Raw genomic sequence first — 20944 nt, forward strand, 5'->3', positions numbered from 1 at the left:
TTAATTTTATAGAGAAAACTGATGCACATTCTGAGAATTTTGAATAATCTGAGAGAATTACATGGGAAAAACGCTTACTATGAAAAAATTAAAAAGAAGACATTTTAATTAATTGCATAGCTAATTTTGCTTTTACTAAGAGCTGTTTCATAAATTATGGTTTATAACTATATACCTAGTTTATTTTTTCAGATTTAAAATATTGTATAATAAGTTGCCAAAATGAAACTTTATGACAGCAAAAAATAAAAATGTTTTATTTTAATGTTATTTTTTAAATATAATTCTAATATATTACCATTATTTTAATGAAATTTATCAATGTTATGATGTTTTAAAAAAATCGCCGAAAAATTCTCAGATCTCGGAATTAAAAATTTTCTATAGAAACTTATCTTAAAATCTCCAAAATGTTGACAAGTTGTCAAATTTAGAACCATTTATTTAAAGAATTCACAACCCAAAAAGCGAAAAGTTGTTTAAGAGCTCTTTATTAGAAAAAATTAATTTCGAAATGCTTATGTTTCACTTCTTGCTTAGAAACTCGAGTATCCCATCATTTATATTAGAAATAGAAACAAATTATAACCCATGAACCCATTCAAAAAACATCCATATACGTCACTGAATTGCCAAAAACATTCCTCGAAAATGCTAATTCACACTCAAAACGGCAGTCGTAAAAACAGAGAAAAATTTCAGATGATTAAAATTAAGGACTTTTAAGGACCAAAAATCGATTTCAAAAAATGTAAGGACTTTTAAGGACTCTTAAGAACCGTACAAACCCTGATTTTAGCGATTTTTCATCAGTGGCTGCAGTTTTTTGCCATCCTGAAAGTTCATCGTCACCCAAGCTGGTACGGCCCCGTTTACATTCAGCTGCCCAAAATTTCACAGTGGTAAATGATGGTACACAGTCTCGACACACTGGGTCTAATTCCTCTTTAATCTGAGTAGGCATATTACCTTTCAAAAACAAGTATCTAATGACAGCATGATACTCGATTTTCTCCATTTTTTGGCGAAACAGTCACATCAACTCAAAAAAAAGTACCTGCCAAACAAAAAATTCCCATTCAAAATATATAAAATTTTGATTGGTAGTTATCGGGTGATGCCCAAACGATTTCCCCCCCCCCACTTCGGGCGATTTGAGCTGCCATCTATATATCAATGTTGGAAACTTTTCACACAGCCCTTGTATTAACAATCCCCAATAAGTGAAAAGTTGCGTCATCTGAAAACACTTCCAGAAAATTTTTCATTAACATTCTTTCTGCAAATGTTTGACTTTGCAGCTCATCATCAGGCTTCAACTGCTTTGAAGTTTATATAGAAAGTCACAATTTTTTATGCACTACACCATGCACAGTTCATCAGTGTATTTGCAACTGACGGATTTGCCCAGTAATCAGTTTGCAAGGACTAAGATGTAAAGCCTCATTAATCATCATTTGAGCTTATTCTAAGGCAACTAGATTTTGGTTTTGTCAAAATGCTACTTTCATAAATCTTTTAACCATTCATAAACTCTGTCTTGTAGATGGATTTCGACTATATGTACAGTTATGAAGGTCACACTGCACCTGTGGCACATGTTTAACTTTGAAAAAAACCACATTACAACTAGCACAATTTCCTGCATAAAGCCATTCTGAAATGAGAATGTAAATGTCACTACTCTGTTACCATCTAGTATTTACTGCATTAAAAAACTTAATTTCTTTACTGAATATAAAAAAGCCATAAAAGTATTTTTCAGATACTCTGTGCATAAATTCAAATGTACTGTGTAACAGAATGCCTACTGCCTGTCAAAGAACAGAGGCATCCACAGAGGATTTCCTACACGAAATTAGCTTGCACTGATGGTACATATGAAAAATCATAAATCTACTTTTTTCATTTTGCAAAAATAAAGGGGGAAAGTAAAGTCATCTATAGCATGCTCTGCCCAAGACATGTAAGATATCTAGCACTGTACCTGCTAACTCTATATTAAACTTTAATCATCCAGCCCATTCAGCAACGAGGAAAGGAACCCAGTACTAACTGTCACTGCTTTTGGTTTTAAGCCTTTGGCCAATGGCAGGCCTTATCACAGAATTTTATATCAATTAAGAATGACTGCTTAAACATGTTTGCCCAGTTAAACATAATCAAGAGTTTTCATTATTTCAATACATAAAAATATATGTAACAATATTTTATTACTAAACACAAAAAATAACTTACGTTAAATTTGTAACCTTGGACTATCTTTGGTGGAGGGTTATCCATATCGTAGTGAGTTTGATTATACTTATTCCACTCAAAGCCCTTAAATAAAAAGAGAAAAAAATAAGAATTCATCAGCTAAATAACAACCAGAACATCAAGAATAAATGAAATTATACTTACGGTATGTACACGATTGAAGTACCTTGGCTTTCGTGGCCGATATTTATCACCCCACAAGTAACTCCGATCCACAGAATATTCCACACTGAATGAGGCTTCATCAGCATCCATTCCTTTCCTGGCTATCTTATCAAATGCCTTCTCCTCAGCTGTCAGTATATCCTAAATTATAAACAGCCTTAATAATTACATTTACATTAAATTGATACAAAATACATGCAGCTAACTAGTTAAAAACTGCTAAAATTAAGCATCAAAATGAATGTAAAACATATAAATCAAGTAATTTGAAAAACTCCTAGACATGAAATTCTGAATTTAATAATAGAACACTTTGTAAGAAGCTGTGGAAATATGAAAATAAATAATACCTCATTTGATTGATCACCCAATTTTGTATGATGCTTTCGCATGAACTCTAATCTCTTGAAATCATCATAAGGATCAGTGATTAATATACTAGGCTCCAATTTATGAAAGGAAATTAAAATGGGACTATACCTTCCAGAATCATATACTTCTTCAACTTGTGTAACAGGATGCTCAGGCCTAAAGCAAGAGGTAAATTTTAAAATATGAAAAAATTACAGTATTTATAATTTATATGAAAAAGAGAAAAAATTATTACTAACTCTTTTCCACTATCCTCCCTTGTATGTCTTGTACTTTTTTCTGTATCATCAGAACTAAGTACACAAGAAGAATCATTAGGAGTGAGATTTGAAGATTCTTGCAATTTCTCAGATTTTACATCAAAAGTAGATGCTTGCTGATCTGAAACTGGGGACACTGAACAAGAATTTTCATTCTGTGTGGATGAACATGCTTCTGGTTTTTCAGAAATTGATTTTACTTGAGCAACACATGGAAAAAGAGGTGCTTGTGGTTCAACTCCTTGCTATATAAAAATGTTTTATCCAAAATAAAATATCACAAATAGAACAACATTAATTAACACATATAAGCAGAAGAATTTAATACAACAGCTCTATAGGCTTATTTACAATGAAAGAGGAAATAAAACTTAGTTTTGCCCTGCAATATGAATGACCATAAATTATAATTTGATGTCTTATTCACAAATATAACTTTTCACCATGCTGTAAATAAGATTAAATAAGCCATTTAGATGTGAAATATTAAATATGAGGACATTTAAATTTTCTAGATTAACAATGATATTTATTACATTAAAATGAGATGAGGACTTTTAATTTAATGCCATCATGCACTCCATTACTTTGCCTGTGAGTTTGATATGTGGTAAGAAATTATGGCATTTCCACAGTTCTATAATTGAGACAATTTTAAAACCCAAGTTTTCCAGCCACCATGCTATCATTGAAAAAGTAATTCAGACAAATGTAATTTAAGTGGGAACATATACAAACAATATTCCTATGCCCACATACAATGAATGTTTCAATATATACAGATGGGTCACAATCTAAGCTAAAATAGAATTTCCTTTCATGTGCAAGATATTAGTAGAGGGCTTGATACTGCACTATATCTACAACAGTCTAATCATTAACACATTCACTCCTGACTAGTTCCTATAAGAGCATATAGTAGTTTTCTCACACAGACCGAGAAGTCATTTGCATGACAAAGTAAAGGCATAGTCCCTTTATAATTTTTTGGTGAACTTTATAGCATCTGCACTCATAATAAGTAATGGCATATAAAAAGTTATAACTCTATAGCATCTATAAAGAGCTATTTCTGACATGTCTCAGGTTCTAGCTTGTTTAAATTATAAAATATTTTCAATTAAACAACACTGAATTGTCTTATTGGAATCAGTTTTGGGTGTTACTGTGAAAACAGACTACTGGTCTATGGAAGATGGATCTTTTTCATGTCAGTAGCAGACAAGCTAAGCAAACTCTTCTAAGAGTATGTGAATAACAACTACAACAATTTCTTCAAGAAATCTAAAAGAAACATATGCTGACCTGACATGAATGAAATTTCAAAGCTTCCGTACATTAACTCCACATCGATATAACTAAGAAAATAACAAGCAGGTTTTATTCGATCACGAGATTTTTTGTTACTTGATACATACTAACTTACTCTTTAAGATATTTTGCTTTCTTACTTTCATTAATGACATAAATGTCATCTTAATGTTAGTTCATGAAAATAGAGACTAAAATAGGTAAATATAAAAATTTAGCTAATAAACGCTCTTTAAATACAGGTCTTCATGACAGATAAAAAAAATCAGGTTACTCAGAGGGTTAATATATAATTAAAACTGTTTCCTGCTCTATTTTTAATAACAGTTTGATTTCAAAGTAACCACTGCACATGACCATGTTACTCAGAGGGTTAATATATAATTAAAACTGTTTCCTGCTCTATTTTTAATAACAGTTTGATTTCAAAGTAACCACTGCACATGACCATGTTAACACTTTGCAGTTTTTCTCAAATTTATACACATAACAGCCTCTGACCTTTTTTTCAATACAATACTTGGAGACTGGCAATCTTCTACACAGATGCTACCTATTACAAAAGTGAAATTATTTCAAAAGAAATTTGGAAATAATGTAAGAAAAGATTACATGTGCATCCCTTAATTCTGCCAGAAGTTATGTGAACTGATAAAATATCATTAATAAAAGAGAAATGAAACATTTAAATGAAAACATTTAAATGAAAACATTAAAATATTTTTTTTTTAATTTTATTTTTGCACAATAAAAAGGGAATAAAACAAAATTTTAGAAACGAGGTGCAAAATAGATTTGATAATTCTACAGCTGCTAAATTAATGATTTCAAAATATTCATTTGTCATGCAATCATTTAAAATGTTTCATACACATAACCTTAGTAGGTAACAGGTAGCTCTATTTACAATGTAATACATTAATACTGATAACATATAAAAAATTTTTAATCAGAATTAAAATATTTAAAAGCAAACACATACTTCTTTCTTTAATTTATACAACTTATGACGTAAGTTTTCTTCATGTCTTTCACGCAGTCTAGCTCTGGCCATATAAGCATTCAGTCTGGAAAGTAACGTTTCCCAATAACCTGCAATATTTAAATATTCAAGACTTCAAATAGGTTTTTAACCACAAACTTTAAAAAAAAGTTATAGAGACTCCATTTACTTATGCAAGGGTGTTGACTGAATGCATATGCTGAGTAGAATTTTTTTTTTTTTTTTAATTTTCATGCTTATACTATTTTAATACATGCTCATCCTTTAGTATTTTTTATGTTAACCTTAGTTTTGGATATGAAATAATAACAATATAATTTCCTTCTTAACAAGATATTAATATGATGATTTAAGTGATCTTTCTTTACTTAGCATCAGAAGCTTATCTAAGCATTTTAACAAAAGAAAAATGGTTAAAATTTTAAGACATTTAAAAGCTTCATGAAAATTAAATATTATTATTAGACTTCTTTGAGAAAAATGTAAATTAAAATAAAAAGTTCTCACTTATATCAACTCCATCTTCACTTTTGGAGATTTTTTTCTCAATTTGTCTGTACATAGCTTGCAACTGTTTCGGTGTTTTTCCTTTAAAAATTGAAATAATTTCTGGACTAACAGCAGCATTAATACTATCTCTTCTCTCTGTGCAAGGGAATATAAATTTATTATACACTTAAACAACATAAAAGAAAAAATGGCTAATCTTTGGAATGTGGTAACAGGTAGTTTGACAACATTTTGGTAAGGCAATAAAGGTTACTAGCTAGGACTTTAGCAGTGTACATGGATAAAGTCAAGAGTGTGCCCAATGCCATTTTTTGTGCAATTCTGGGATTTTTTTTTAAGTGAAAATAGGTTGACGTGTACATGGATGATACCGTGTATGTACAATTCTTAAAAACGCGGCAAGCAGTGGGCGATTCTGCACTTTCTCCCAATTTTGCACCTAATCTTCGTCATGATTAAGCACTTTTGTTCCATAAAAGTTCTAGCATAAGTGTAATTTGGCTAGCAGATTGTTGGAAAAAAATGTTGAGTTAAAAAAAAAATGCCTTTACGTCACGAGAACAAAATGGCATCCGAACAAAAACTAACAGGTTGCTGTAGCAGGGTTGGTCGCCAAATTTTTGCCAAAAAATCCATAAGTAACCATAATCCAAAGATTAACCGAAAAAATTTAAGATTTATTTTCTAACCAAGTATGAGCATACATGTTTATGGAGATATTTCTTATCACACTAATACAGTCATTCATTATATGCATACAAAAGCAACTAGTACAAATATAATTCATGCATACAAAAGTAATTAGTACAAATACAATGAATTTATTTCAAGATCTTTATAATCTATGGTAGCATACCTTAAAAAAGACAAAAAGTAACACATAAAATACAATACATTAGCAACAACCTCAGCATGACTGCTCTATGAAAACAGCTAAAAATCTTACATATGAGTTAATTCTAAAAGGACAATGCAGCTAAATTAAAAGTAAAATTTGGTTCTAAGTTACCCTATACAAAACTTTTAAGTCATATAACAACTTTTCCCTCACAGTATTTTTCCTGGATATCATAAAATATAAAAGAAAACATTCTATCATGCTAAAAATATTCATAGAAGAGCACAAAAAAATCATTTAAATTAAGATGTCATCAAATTTTGTAACTTTTTTTAATTGAAAGTTATTAGAAAACTACATAAAAAGATCTTTTCCAATTTAATACTGGTATATTATATAAATCATTAAACGTAGCCATTTGCAAGTTTATGCCGTTATGCATATCTGCAGAAGTGCTTTCAAGTGTCTTGAACTGCTGCTTACTAAGTGATTACAAAAGGTGAATTTTTCAGTCATTTGTATTATAATTTTCCCATAAATTTTCAACAAAGCAAGAAAATTACATACTTTTTCTGACCATGGAGGTAAGAATAAAAGGAAGGGCCAACCTTACACTATGACCGAAGCAGTGCTCCCAGGCTTAGATGCAGTGTTTTTTGTTTACATGCAGAGCTTCCTTGACAGTACTTCGATATTATTTCCACACACAACAGTTCCATAAAAATCGAAAAGTGGGACACTTACGCAATAAAAGAAACATTCATTGTTGGGTGGATATTAGAGTTTAGTGACATTTACGCAAAAATCACATCTCAGTTATTTTTTGATAACTTTGATTATGAATTTATTTTGTAAAATTCTAAGCTGTTGAACTACAAAAATGTAGAGTTTAGCAAAAATGTTATGTGTAAAGAATAAAAATACCTTTTAGTACCTTTAAAATTGTATAAGTCTTTCGATACACTTGATAGAGGATTTGCTACATTTATTTTATGTTCCAAACACCAAAATATTTTTAAAAAAATACATTTTTGCCATCTATATATTATTGTAAAATGAAAAAAGCATCATCAATGTTATTAATCGATATATCAATATACCTTGCAGTATGAAAATTTCAAGTATTTGTTAATTTAGATCAATTAGCTGTTTTAACTTTTAAAAAATGAAGCAATATTATGCAGAGTAATGCAATCAAAATTGTGATCTGATGACAATGATGTTAATGTTTAAATGTGAAATGGATAGTTATTATATATTATACTATCACAGAACTATTAAATTAGGTGCCAAAATATATTTACTAGAAAATTTGAAATTGATAATGAACGTATTCTAAAACGTGTTTTAAGTCAAAAGTTTGAAACTTGATGGCTAAATGTAAATACAAAATTTTGCTTGTTAAAATATTCGTAATTACGCACATAGGTCAGGTTACGGTTTTATTAAATAAGACATGCAAGGGCTGTCTGCCTAAAGGGAGAAATGCCATCATGAAGGATTTTTGAAGAAAAATTGAACTTTGCATGGGTATTAAAGATAATGCATGTAATTTTCATTCACATTATATTTATATATATATTTTATGTACAAAATTCTGGTATATGCTAAATTATTTTAAATTACTTTACTCAAAAACATAGTGAATGTACAGAAATTAAAAGATCTGCACACGTCAAAAATGAAAAATATGAAATTCATATGGATATTTATGCATGTGCTTGCAAAATGCATGTTCTGGCCTTTAACAAAATACGTAAATATTTATTAAATTATTTATGAATGTAGTTGGAAATGAAGGATTTATTCATTCTTAAACACCTGTGAAAGTTACTGTGAAGAAATCTAGTTATTAAAGATACCTAAATTTTTAAATGATTATAAATATTATCTAAATATATAATAACATTAAGATAAATATTATCTAAATATATAATAACATTAACATTTAATTGTAAACATTGTAGAGACATTAGGTTATTTCAAAGCAAGAGATATGAAAAATGGGCAATACCCTCGTCGGGACTCTAACTACGGATCTCTTGAATTTGCATCGAGTGTGCTGATGACTACACCATGGAGGCATGCCAAGAAGGTGGGAGGCATACCTTATATAATCCCCCTTTTAAAGGGCGACTGGGGTTTTAGGGGACCCAATCACCAAATACTGGTAATGAAGAATCATTCACCACGTTTTAGTTCAGATGCCACTGTACACACATTAGGCAATTTTGAAGCAGGAGATATGAAAAATGACCAATACCCTCACCAGGACTCGAACCATGGACCTCTCAAATTCGTTTTGAGTGTGCTGGCCACTAAAGCACGAAGGCGGGAGAAACACCTTATAACATAAATTTAAATTCTGTTGACAAATGCATTTATAAAACTATTTAAGCAAGAATTTTTCGTACTGGAAAGCATTCTGTTAAAAAGTATCGTAAAGCAAATTCCATTATACGTGTACTTAAGAAGTAGTAAAGATGAGTTTTTCCAATATGTATTGTTGAAATTAAGAGAAAAAAATTTGAGTACTAAAAGAATGATTTCCTTACATTTTATAATAACCCAGTTACAAATTTTAAATAATATTTTAAAAAATCCCTTTTTATTATTTGCTTTCAGAAATATTTATAGCAAGTTAAGTACATGGAAATTAACACCAATAATTAACGTATTTCACCATTAAAAATAAAAGGTACTCTAATTTGAAATGAACCAAATAGAGCATAAATTATAAAATAACTCAGATATTCGATTTAAAAGATGCCTCAGAGCTAAAAAAATCATCTTATACAGTCAAAAGTCGTTAATCCGGACTCGTCGGGACTTCGGCGATTCCGGATTATCGATTTTTCCAGATTATAGATCATCAGTTTAAATCTCGTAAGATGGCATGCAGAAATTCTAAAATTAAAAATATGAAACCGTAATTTATGAAATAAAGAACAGTTATAATCTAAAGGGTATCAAAATTTACAACAAAAAAAAAAAAAAAGCTTAATATTTATTTGTTTACTTTATTAAACATTTCTTTCAATGTAAGTTGTTTAAGTTGCTTCGTTTTATGTGATAATACTTTTCAGACTGAACATCAAATTTAATTACCTCCACAAAATATGGCACACGCTATTGCGCAATACGTGTGCCTTAATTCCTCCGCACGTGATATTATGCAATCGGAATCAATAGCTGCCGGCATTCAGAGAATAAATAACTAAATAAAGGGAAAAAAAGAGACTTACTAATATGCAGTGTTTTTCACACGAATTTTGAACAGACTGCATTAAATTTCCAGAATAGAATCGCTTGGGTTGGTAGACCACAGAACTTTTAGTCCTATTCAATTCTGATTGGAAAGTGTCAAAAAAAAGTCTGTTGCTTGTTTTGCTGTGAACTGTAATGGCTTCAATATTCGAGATTTTGCGGGGAATGGGGAGGAGCCCCCCCTCCAATTTCCGTGCGGTATAATGCATTGGTAAAAAAAATTTAATTATTATGACTATTCGATTACTTTGATTTTATTTAAGCCAGTCCAAATATTATTCCTTAGAAAGCTAATCTGTGTTAAAACACACCCATTTTTGAAGTTTATCTATACTTCAGCAGTTGCTGCAAATATATTAATTACAGTCAAAAGTCGTTAATTCGGACACTTATAATTCGGACCTCAAAGCTAAAAACTTTCTGCACATGTGCCACGTTGACACATGCGCATAGGCGTTTACGCGTGCACGCAAGACCTTTTACGACTGCGCATATTGAGTGTGCGCAAGCGCAGAATACGTTTTCGCGTGCGCGTTTTATGTATAATGGACGGTATAAGCTAAAATTATCTAATTATCGATTTCAGTTAATTTTGATGATTGCGTTGCTCCTTAATTTTCGAATTTGATCCGGCTTATTATTTTTTGCAGGCTGTAAGAGCAATACTATAAAAGTAAACTTGAACTTTCGATTATGTCAAATAGAATTTCCGATTCTGAAGCTCCCAAAGGATCGTACAAAACGAAAGTATGTTTCGATGTTCATCAAACAAAAGTACAATTGCTGCAAAAAATGGATAAAGACATGAAGAATGTGACAGAGAGGTTAGTGAAAACGAAAAAATTTCGATTGACAAGTTAGTCGGTATTCTCGGCACAGCAATTAACGGGACTTGAACAGCGAAACTTTGTAACTGAACAAGAAATTATGTCTGTTTATAGAATTAAAGAGAAAGTATTATCACATAAAGCGAAGCAACTTACATTAAAAGAAATGTTTAATAAAGTAAACAAATAAATATTAAGCTTTTTTTTTTTTTTTTTTTTTTTTTTTTTGTAAATTTTGATACCCTTTAGATCATAATTGTTCTTTATTTCATAAATTACGGTTTCATATTTTTAATTTTAGAATTTCTGCATGCCATCTTACGAGATTTAAACTGATGATCTATAATCCGGAAAAATCGATAATCCGGAATCGCCGAAGTCCCGACGAGTCCGGATTAACGACTTTTGACTGTATAAATATTCACACATATGCTCATAATAAATGTAAATATGAACTGATCACGCTGAATGAGAATGCAAATTATTAAAATCTTGATAGAAATTCAAACATGTGTAGTCCTTGGGTGGGAGGAAAAGAATGCGGAATGTATCGGAATTTTCTACTGCTTTCGCTATTCTTTGACCAATAGAACGACATGTACCTGTTTGTACTAGAGTGTTCCAAATGTTATGAATGAGGAGAAAGATGCTAACAGCTATTTCCTGGAGTATGATTCACCATCTGACGTTCCAGATAAGGAAGAAAAGTTTAGTTTCAGCTTTGGTACGGGGAGGGGGGGAATGTGCATTCGTTTAATAAAAAGCACTAAAAACAAAAAATAAGTGCTTTAGAGAAAAAGTAAGCACCTATAAAGGCCTTTATATTTTATTTTCAAATATAAGGACTTATAAGCACTTGTAAGGACCGCTATGAACCCTGATGTCATCTACTGGTCTTTAAAAAATGTCTCAGCTTAAAATGTATATATGCATCACCTGTCCCTTACACACATTCTCCAGTGATGTGTTAGTGGGATGCCCGGCTGTAAGGGACATGTGTAAGGGATGCTTATATGGAACACCCATCCGGAAATGGTTAAGAGAGGTAACAGAAGATGTTTGAAGTTTCAACCATCATACAGAATCAATGGAGGCTTTGAAATATTCCTAGCATTTCTTGAATGAATGCAGCAGCTCTGCAGATGTGTGCAACAAGATCCTCCTCACCATCCATGGGTACATCGTATAACAAATCTCTCATGGTGATCCAAGAAAAATATTCCAAACAGGCTAAAATCCAGCAACTGCACAGGCCGGTTAACAGGATGACAGTGCCCACTCTACTTTTGTACAAATTTTTGAACATTACGAATGAAATGGGCTGACACACCCAATCAAGCTGGAACTACATATCATGATGCAGTGATGGTTATCATTCAACAGTTCAGCAAAGACTCCCCCCCCCCAAAAAAAGTATGAGAATATCTGTTCAAATGAACAGGCAAGAGATATGATGTATGAATTGGTTCACCACAATGCCAAACCAAACACCACTAACAAACTATTGTGCTGCACATGTTTGTGCAGTATACTGCTTTTCACCACCCACACATGTAAGTTATATGCATCGTAAAAAACCTTTCCTGGTGAATGGAAAGTCATCTGTAAAATAGGTGGACCAGAAAAGGGGGGTCAACTGAAAAAAAGGAGGGATACCCTTGATTAAAAAAAAAAAATCCTCTGTGAGCAATCCAGGATTAGTACATATTTCTGCACATGGAAATTAAGTACTTTTAAAGACCATTAATGAAAAAAATTAAGGACCCATAAACAATGGGAACTGAATAAATTTAATTAAAAAATATTAGCTATGCCTGAACTTTTGTGATACCATCCTAAGAATAAAATAGATCCACAAGTAGAATGCATTATTATTAAACATAAATAAACTTAATTATAAACCAAATTTGAGAATATAATTAACTTTATAAAATTTATCAAGTAGCATTAAATATTTTACACTTATAATAGTTGGACATATTTGAAAGAAGATAAGTCACATTCTATATATGTTTTACTAACAGTTTGCTTTCTGTTGACTTTCTTTTATGTCTCATTTTGTCATGTACTTGCTCAGTTTAGAGGTTTAGTAAATAGCATGTAGATTTTTTATGTCAAACGGCATAGGTTAAAATGGGAAGTAAATCATAATCAGCATGATTCTTTACAGAAGACTTTGCCTACGGAGAGGCCTGCGGATCGGAACAAACCTGAAAGCCTGATGTAAGCATGGGTGGCAAGTTTTGAAAGTTAGTTGTGCTCTGCCTACCTGAAACAGCTAGTGTCATATTTTTGTGTAGCATTCCTGAGGTTGTAACCTAGTTAATATATTTTAAGGTTTCAATAAGCCACTAAAGCATCAGAGGTGCAAGTTGTTTTGTATTATTTTAAATTTCACTATATGTAAAGAATTAATTTTTACATTTTTGTGCAGTATCTTGTCACCACGGTAAAGATTAATGAAAGGCAATAACTCACTTTAATATGCAGAGATAACTTTTAAGGGTGACCAATTAGTTTTATACATTTACATGGCCACTATTAAATGTGTGTGTGTGTTTGTTTTTTTTTTTTAATATTTGTTAAAAAAAGCACTATTAAAATCGCAATATATTAACATGTCGCAGTTTAAAATGCATGTAATTTATAACATTGATTCTTAAACAATATTAAGATAACTACACATTAAAAGCTACAAAGCATTCATTTTTGTAGCAACAATACTGAACAAAATACTTCTGCATCTTTCTAATTTGAAGCCTTTCCATACATCCTGGCTAATTTACATCAATTTCCTTCTCTTTAAGCATCATTTCTAACAATTAGAAATTTGTTTCAATATACAAACCAATATTCCCACTAGTTTCTGTGTGTTTTATCTTCTAACTTGTCAATCGCTTGACTACGTCCTATGAGGTTTTATTTGAGCTTATGGTGATCCAATTAAACAGGAACAGTTTAATTCACACTTAAAATGTGGACTAGTAGTCAAAAACTACACAGTTTAATTTTAATCTAAGCTGGCTCACAGGGTTCGTACACATTTCTGCACACAGAAGTTAAGGACTTTTAAGGACCATTAATGAAAAACATTAAGGACCTATGAGCAAATGGGAACTGAATAAATTCAATTGAAGATATTATCTATGCCTGAATTTCCCTTTTACAATACCATCCTAAAAATAAAATAGATCCCCAAGTAGCATGCATTATTGCTAAACATGAATTAATTAACATAATTGTTAATAAGTTTGAGAATAAAATTAACTTTATGCAATTTATCAAGTAGCATTAAATATTATTATTATTGTTATAATTGTTGGTCATATTTGAAAGAAGATAAGTGACATTTATGTTTTACTAAAAGTTAGTTTTATGTTGATTTTTGTTATGTCTCATTTTGTCACATACTTGGCCAGTCTAGAGGTTTAGTAAATAATCAGGTAGATTTTATGTCAAACAGCATAGGTTAAATTGAGAAGTAAGATCATAATCAGCATGATTCATAACCAAAAGACTGAATGTTGTCACCGCTGCTGCTTGTTTAGAGAGAGACCTGCTGATTCGAACAAACCTGAAAGGCCTGATGTAGGCAAGGTTGGCAAGTGTTCAAAGTTAGTCCTGTTCTGTTTGATGCAGTTAAGTGTCATAGTTTCATGTACAGTTCCAGGGGTTGTAACCCAGTTAATATACTTTAAGGTTCCGATAAGCGATTAAAGCACCAGAGGTGATAAGTTGTTTTGTATTATTTTAAGTAGATGCATAAAATATGTTTTACTTGAATTTTTACATTTTTATAATTTATCTTGTGACTACAGTGAGGATTAATGAAACGCAATAACTCACTTTAATATGTAGAGATGATTTTTAAGGGTAAGCAGTTAGACATAAATAATTAAATTAGGTAATTAGGTAACCTTAGTCATTATGGATTTACATGACCACTATTAAATTTTATTTTTTAACAATATTTGTTAAAAAAAGCCCTATTAAAATCAAAATCTAATAAAATTTCACAGTTTAAAGTATATCTAATTTATGACACAGATTCTTAAACGATATTAAGATAATTATGCATTAAAAGCTACAGAACATTTATGTTTCATAACAACAACAGTCAACAAAATATTTATCTGTCATTTTAATTTGAAGCCTTCCCAGACATTTTGGCTAGTTTATATTGATTTCCTTCTCTTTGATAATCTTTTTTAACAATTAGAGATTTGTCTCAATATGTAAATCAATGCTCTCGCTAGTTTCTGAGTCTTTATCTCGTAACTTGTCAACCTTTCCACAATGTACCTATAAGGGTTTAATTGATCTGGTAAAAGTTAAAATAGTCTGAAACTCCTGACAGGCATGAAGCATATTATCGCTATGTCTGAAATTAACTACAATATCAGACATGTTTAAATAAGCCTCTTATTTAAAAAGAGCTTAGAACATAAAGGCATGTTCTGATGCTAACGAAATCAATTAAAGCTCACAGTGATGTAATTAAACAAGAACAGTCAAATTCAAACTAATAATGTGGACTACAGATCAAAGATTATACAATTTAATTTTAATTTAATCTGGCTCAATAACTCTATCCTATGAGGAAAAAGAAGTGGGAATTTTGGTAAAGGTTGAAATCATAAACAATTGGGTAATTTGCATAATAATAACTGCATATATCTTTGAAGAATAATTTCCTTTGTGTATTCAGTTTCTTTCTTCAACACGTTTCCTTTTCATTTTAGAATTTTTGGATTTAATTAGAGATTTCTGTTATTTTAAAAAACACTAAATGCATTTAGAATGTACAGAAAAAGGGGCTAATTTTATTTCTTTAGTAATATGAACATTCAGAAGCAATACGAAATATATATAGTAAAGGCCGGTTAGAGCTGATGTGGCAGAATTTCTAGAATTTAGTGACACACCAAACAACAAAATCTAGAAACGGCAAAACTTTTAGAATTTAGAGCAAGCTTTGGAAGCAGAATTTAGAAAGGCACTAGGCAGCAGAATTTAGGATCCACAGAGATTGCAATAGGTGGGAAAATGCCTAGTGCCAGCTATGTGTATGATGCATTAAGATATATTAGATGAATCTTTTAAATTGCACGTTTTCAATTTCTTTATTAACAAAAAACTCCCGTTCTATAATGCCTGCCCATGTGATAAAATCAGAAGCATTTTTGATATTTTCCATGCTTCTGTCTAGTGAAAGATAGAGAAAATAAAGAGAAGATAAATATGCTAAGATTCTAGTATCAGAAGTAAAACATTTAAATATTATGTTTTCATTGTTCTTCCAGATGTTCTCCAAAAATTAAGAAATTTATTGCAAACTTTCTGTAAAATACATCCATTATGTGTTCATAGCATGGAGACATTTTTCATTTTGTCATATATTTCTCGAATCTTCTAGAATCGTAGGTCTATAAATCTTGCCTTCAAAACTTTCCAAGCTGCAATGTCTAAAATCCTAAAGAAAAATTATCCCTACCATTTCTGTAACTGCAAAAAGCCAGAAATATTTTGGGAAAAAATAGGAGGGAAAATGTATAAAGTTAATTTTATAGAGAAAACTGATGCACATTCTGAGAATTTTGAATATTCTGAGACAATTACATGGGAAAAACGCTTACTATGAAAAAATTAAAAACAAGACATTTTTTAATTAATTACATAGCTAATTTTGCTTTTGCTAAGAGCTGTTTCATAAATTGTGCTTTATAACATTATACCTTGTTTATTTTTCAGATTTAAAATACTGTATAAAAAGTTGCCAAAATGAAACTTTATAAGATTACAGCGAAAAATAAAAATGTCTTATGTTAATGTTATTTTTTAAATATAATTTCAATATATTACCATTATTTTAATGAAATTTATTAATGTTACGATGTTTAAAAAAAATTCGTCGAAAAAATTCTCAGATCTCGGAATTAAAAAGTTCCTAGTAGAAACTAATCTTAAAATCGCAAAATGTTGAAAAGTCGCCAAATTTAGAACCGTTTAATAAATAAATTCACATCCCCAAAAGCGAAAAGGTGTTTAAGAGCTCTTTACTAGAAAAAATGAATTTTGAAAGGCTTATGTTTCACTTCTTGCTTAGAAACTCGAGTATCCCATCATTTATATTAGAAATAGAAACAAATTTTAACTCATGAACCCATTCATAAGATAACCATATATATGGCAGTGAATCGCCAAAAATATTCCTCATAATGCTAATTCACACTCAAAATGACAGTCGTAAAAACAGACAAAAATTTCAGATGATTAAAATTAAGGACCTTCTGCTGACTTTGGCCAAAATTAAAGACCAAAAATCAATTCCAAAAAATCTAATGACTTTTAAGGACTTGAAAATGTTCTATAGAAACTGATCTTAAAATTGCCAAAATGTTGATAAGTCGCAAAATTTGGAACCGTTTAATATAGAATTCACATTTTCAAAAGCAAAAAGTTGTTCAAGAGCTCTTCATTAGAAAAAAATGAAATAATTTCGAAATGCTTAAGTTTCACTTCTTGCTCAGAAACTTGATCTCCCACCGTTTATATTAGAAATAGGAACAAATTATAATCTATGAACCTATTCATCCATTCAGAATATAACTATAATTTATCAAAAATATTTCTCAAAAATGCTAATTCACATTCAAAATGGCAGTCTTAAAAACGGACAGAAATAAATAAGGTCCTCCTGTCAAATTTGGTCAATATTAAGGACTTTTAAGGACCAAAAATAGATTCCAAAAAAAAACTAAGGATTCTTCAGGACTGTATGAACCCTGTATTTGTTATTATATTGTAGTTGCACACACTGCTCATGTAAGAGTGCAACTGGTTCAAGTTCATGATCCTCCAGACAATGGTTTGAGGGAAGCCAGAAGGCAGTAGTGATTGCTTCTGTACTATCACTCTTTCTGCATGATAAAGCACCATCACTTCATTTTCAGGGGTCAGTGCTGTTCGTTCCAGTTTCATGGCACAACTCTTGAAAGAATGCCTTTCACAAAATGTGCATTGATGCAAAGATCCGGGATTCAGAATATGCCTTATCAAGTAACATTTCTGGTACATGCACATGGTGGTTCATCCATTACAGTCAGCAGCTCCATGTGGTGAATGTATACCTGCTAGCTCAAAATTTCTGAAACCTATTCAACTACATCTGTAGGCAGTTCTTGAATGAATGACGGTTTTTCTGTGTGGACATTTTACCAGCTCCCCAGTAACTCCATCTACCGTGTTACTAATGAATTTCCAAATTTCCATTTTATTATCTGATTCTGATTTGTTTTTGGATCTTCCCAGATGCTTATAAAGGTGGTACTGGATCACCTTATAAATTTTTTTTTAATTACAACATTAAAATTACTTAGAAATCAAAATACACAAGATAAAAGTTGTACAGCAGAAACAAAACCTACCATAAGAGATTTTTTTTTAAATGGCATAACATGTACTATGCAAATTTCAACAAATTACTTTGAGGAAACAGTTACTTAGTATCATGGTTACGGTGATGATTCAGGTTGCTGTAGTAATATATATGACACACTGGAATGTAATATGGACAGTGTATCTTGAATGAATGCACAAAATGCTTTCTGACATGAATTTAAACTTTTAATGAGCCAGATAAAATGGAATATCAGATAATTCTGTCCATGTTATTATTTCAAACAAAACATTCTACGTTAAAAACAAAACTCAATCATACTTTTTACATCGTAAGCAAAAGGTTAAACACAGAACCACTACAGGAACAGAAATACAATGTTAATACTACAATATAAACAAGTTAAAACCATAATGAAAAATTATTACTAAGAAGCTCTGAATACAGATACAGTAGAAGTCCAGAAATCTGCAAAGCTTGGGACCAGAGGTTGTGCAGATTTTAGGATTTTGTGGATTTCAGGACAGAAAAGATAAATCATAATATTCAGACTAAAAGTGCAAAATGAATAAGGCATATCAGATACATTTAATTAAATTATTATATACATTATTGCAGCAACTTATTATATGCATTAAATTATTATTACATATATAAATTGATTATATTATTCATTGTATTATATATACACAGCATCGAGGTTTGCCGATTTCGCCTCATGCAAAGCTTTCCGGTTTTGGATTCCGGTGTTAAAATCACTGTTGCTGTAAAATTTCAACAGCTTTTCTTTACTTTTCCATATATCATACACAATCGTATCGCAATTCCATACTATTCTGCTATAAACTGATTATGTTATAAAATGCACCTGTCTCCATCTTTTACAGAATTTGCACTTTTTGCATTACTTCAATGCAATGTGTTTACGTTTTCCAATGTTGCAAGCAGTAAAATCATGAATTGTATTAAAGGGAGAAAAGAGGATTAATCCTCTTTAATTTCCAGATTTTAATAAAATATCCGGATAAAAAAAAAGGCAGCACTAAATAATCTTGTAAAATAACAAAGCTCAGAAAATACAACGTGAATCGTGAACTTGAAAGAAGAGTTGAGTGAATTGTCTGCTTTCTTACCTCGATGCAGATTAGAGGGGGGAAAACTTTTATCATGATGTCAATAATTTGGTATTTCCGTTATGACTCGTTATTATTCGGTAACAATGACGTCATTATTCGGCAAGTATTTTTTCTTCGATATTTCGTACTCAATGTTGCAGTTTCTGGAACCTATAAACTGAATGTTTTTATTTTGAGAGGCAACACGGATTTCAGGAGTTGGCAGATTTCAGGTCAGCGGATTTTCAGTATTTGACTGTATTCAAGTTTCAGATAATTCTCACATATAATGCACCCAAGATGACTCATCCACCATGCTATGTGAGAGTTACATATGCATAAGAAGTATATTAACAGAAAACCACTATGAAAAATGACTACTCAGATACAAGCTTTGAATACAAATGTTCAAGTCTTAAACAAGTGTAATACATAGCGCATCAAAATGATTTATCTACCATGATACATGACAGTCGCATATGCAAAAAAGTATATTAAGAGAAAAGAAAATACAGAAATTATGGCATTTTGTTTTAAATAAGTACATTCGATAAAAGACAATTATGTGCCACATTCAGTTGTCGCTGATTTTTCACATATACAGTGAATGCATATGACACGAACCAAACAGAAGATATGACAGAGTTTAACTTAAACTTAACTGTTGTGAAATTTAAAAAGAAGTATCATATCAGTATTGCTATAAGTCCTGCCACTGTAACCTCTTCCACCTACATTAAAACCAACTTCCCAGCTGAAAATGTATCAGAACCATCAACAAAACCTAATTAATGTTTATACTCTAAACAAGCAATATACAAGCCATACAAAGAAGTCCATTAAAGTATGTAAGAAAGAAGGCACCAAATCAAATTAAAACTCCAAGCACAGGATCCATACGACACATTCACCTTTTATCCTGAACATAAGCAGAGAACAATTTTATTATGCTGGCAGAAACTGGGATTAATTTCATAGGAAGAAAAAGATTATGAATGATTTTTAATGCTTTCATGAATTTTGTACCTGCGTTAAAGTTACTTTTAATTTGCAATTTACTGAATGTGCCTCAAACTGTAATCTTTAAATTGGAATTTGATCAAAATTTTACATCACAATGTACTAAGAAAAATTATTACTTTTTAACACTTTTAACATATATGGCAAAAACTTACAATGCATATATGTTATTCTCAGATGTTTACTGCTCTCTTTAGTTCAACCATTTTCTCATTGCATTGTTTAAAAGACCTCGGGTGGATTTTCCTTAGGTGTATTTTCTATCATATTGTTGCTTCATTTCTTCTATAATTGTCTAGGTGGATTTTTTTTATACTTGCTTTCAGTTTTCCTCCTTTTTTTGGCTTTCCCATTTGTATGGTGTTTTGTAATCGAAAAATCGGGTTCCATCTTTCCTTGCCATGATTATCTGCCCTCATTTTGTTCTCCTTAAAAGAGACTTTTAACTGGTTTGAAAGCTCAAGATTTCTCGTACATTGACCAGTGACATGCACGTTACTGCAATGTCGATTATTCTGGTGTACTAAAACGGAAGGGAGTGAGGGGGTAAATTGACAACTTCTGATTTTTTAAAGCTTATCCATAATCACAACAAAAA

General features: G+C 31.0%; 1 protein-coding gene across 2 annotated transcripts in view; it reads right to left on the reverse strand.

The window, feature by feature from the left end:
- Positions 1-20944, reverse strand: part of LOC118205558 (splicing factor Cactin-like) — a 117761-nt gene that overhangs the window by 22634 nt on the left and 74183 nt on the right. For both annotated transcript variants that reach the window (XM_085809966.1, XM_085809967.1), the window contains exons 10-15: positions 5878-6015; positions 5350-5459; positions 3036-3301; positions 2775-2952; positions 2404-2565; positions 2239-2322 (exon numbers count right to left, since the gene is read on the reverse strand). In XM_085809966.1, the coding sequence (XP_085666092.1) occupies positions 2239-2322; positions 2404-2565; positions 2775-2952; positions 3036-3301; positions 5350-5459; positions 5878-6015 (938 nt within the window). The remainder of the gene's footprint in view (positions 1-2238; positions 2323-2403; positions 2566-2774; positions 2953-3035; positions 3302-5349; positions 5460-5877; positions 6016-20944) is intronic.

This window comes from Stegodyphus dumicola, chromosome X2 (assembly GCF_044657685.1).
Source record: "Stegodyphus dumicola isolate Sdum_Otavi_A_Nest chromosome X2, ASM4465768v1".
Lineage (NCBI taxonomy): Eukaryota > Metazoa > Arthropoda > Arachnida > Araneae > Eresidae > Stegodyphus > Stegodyphus dumicola.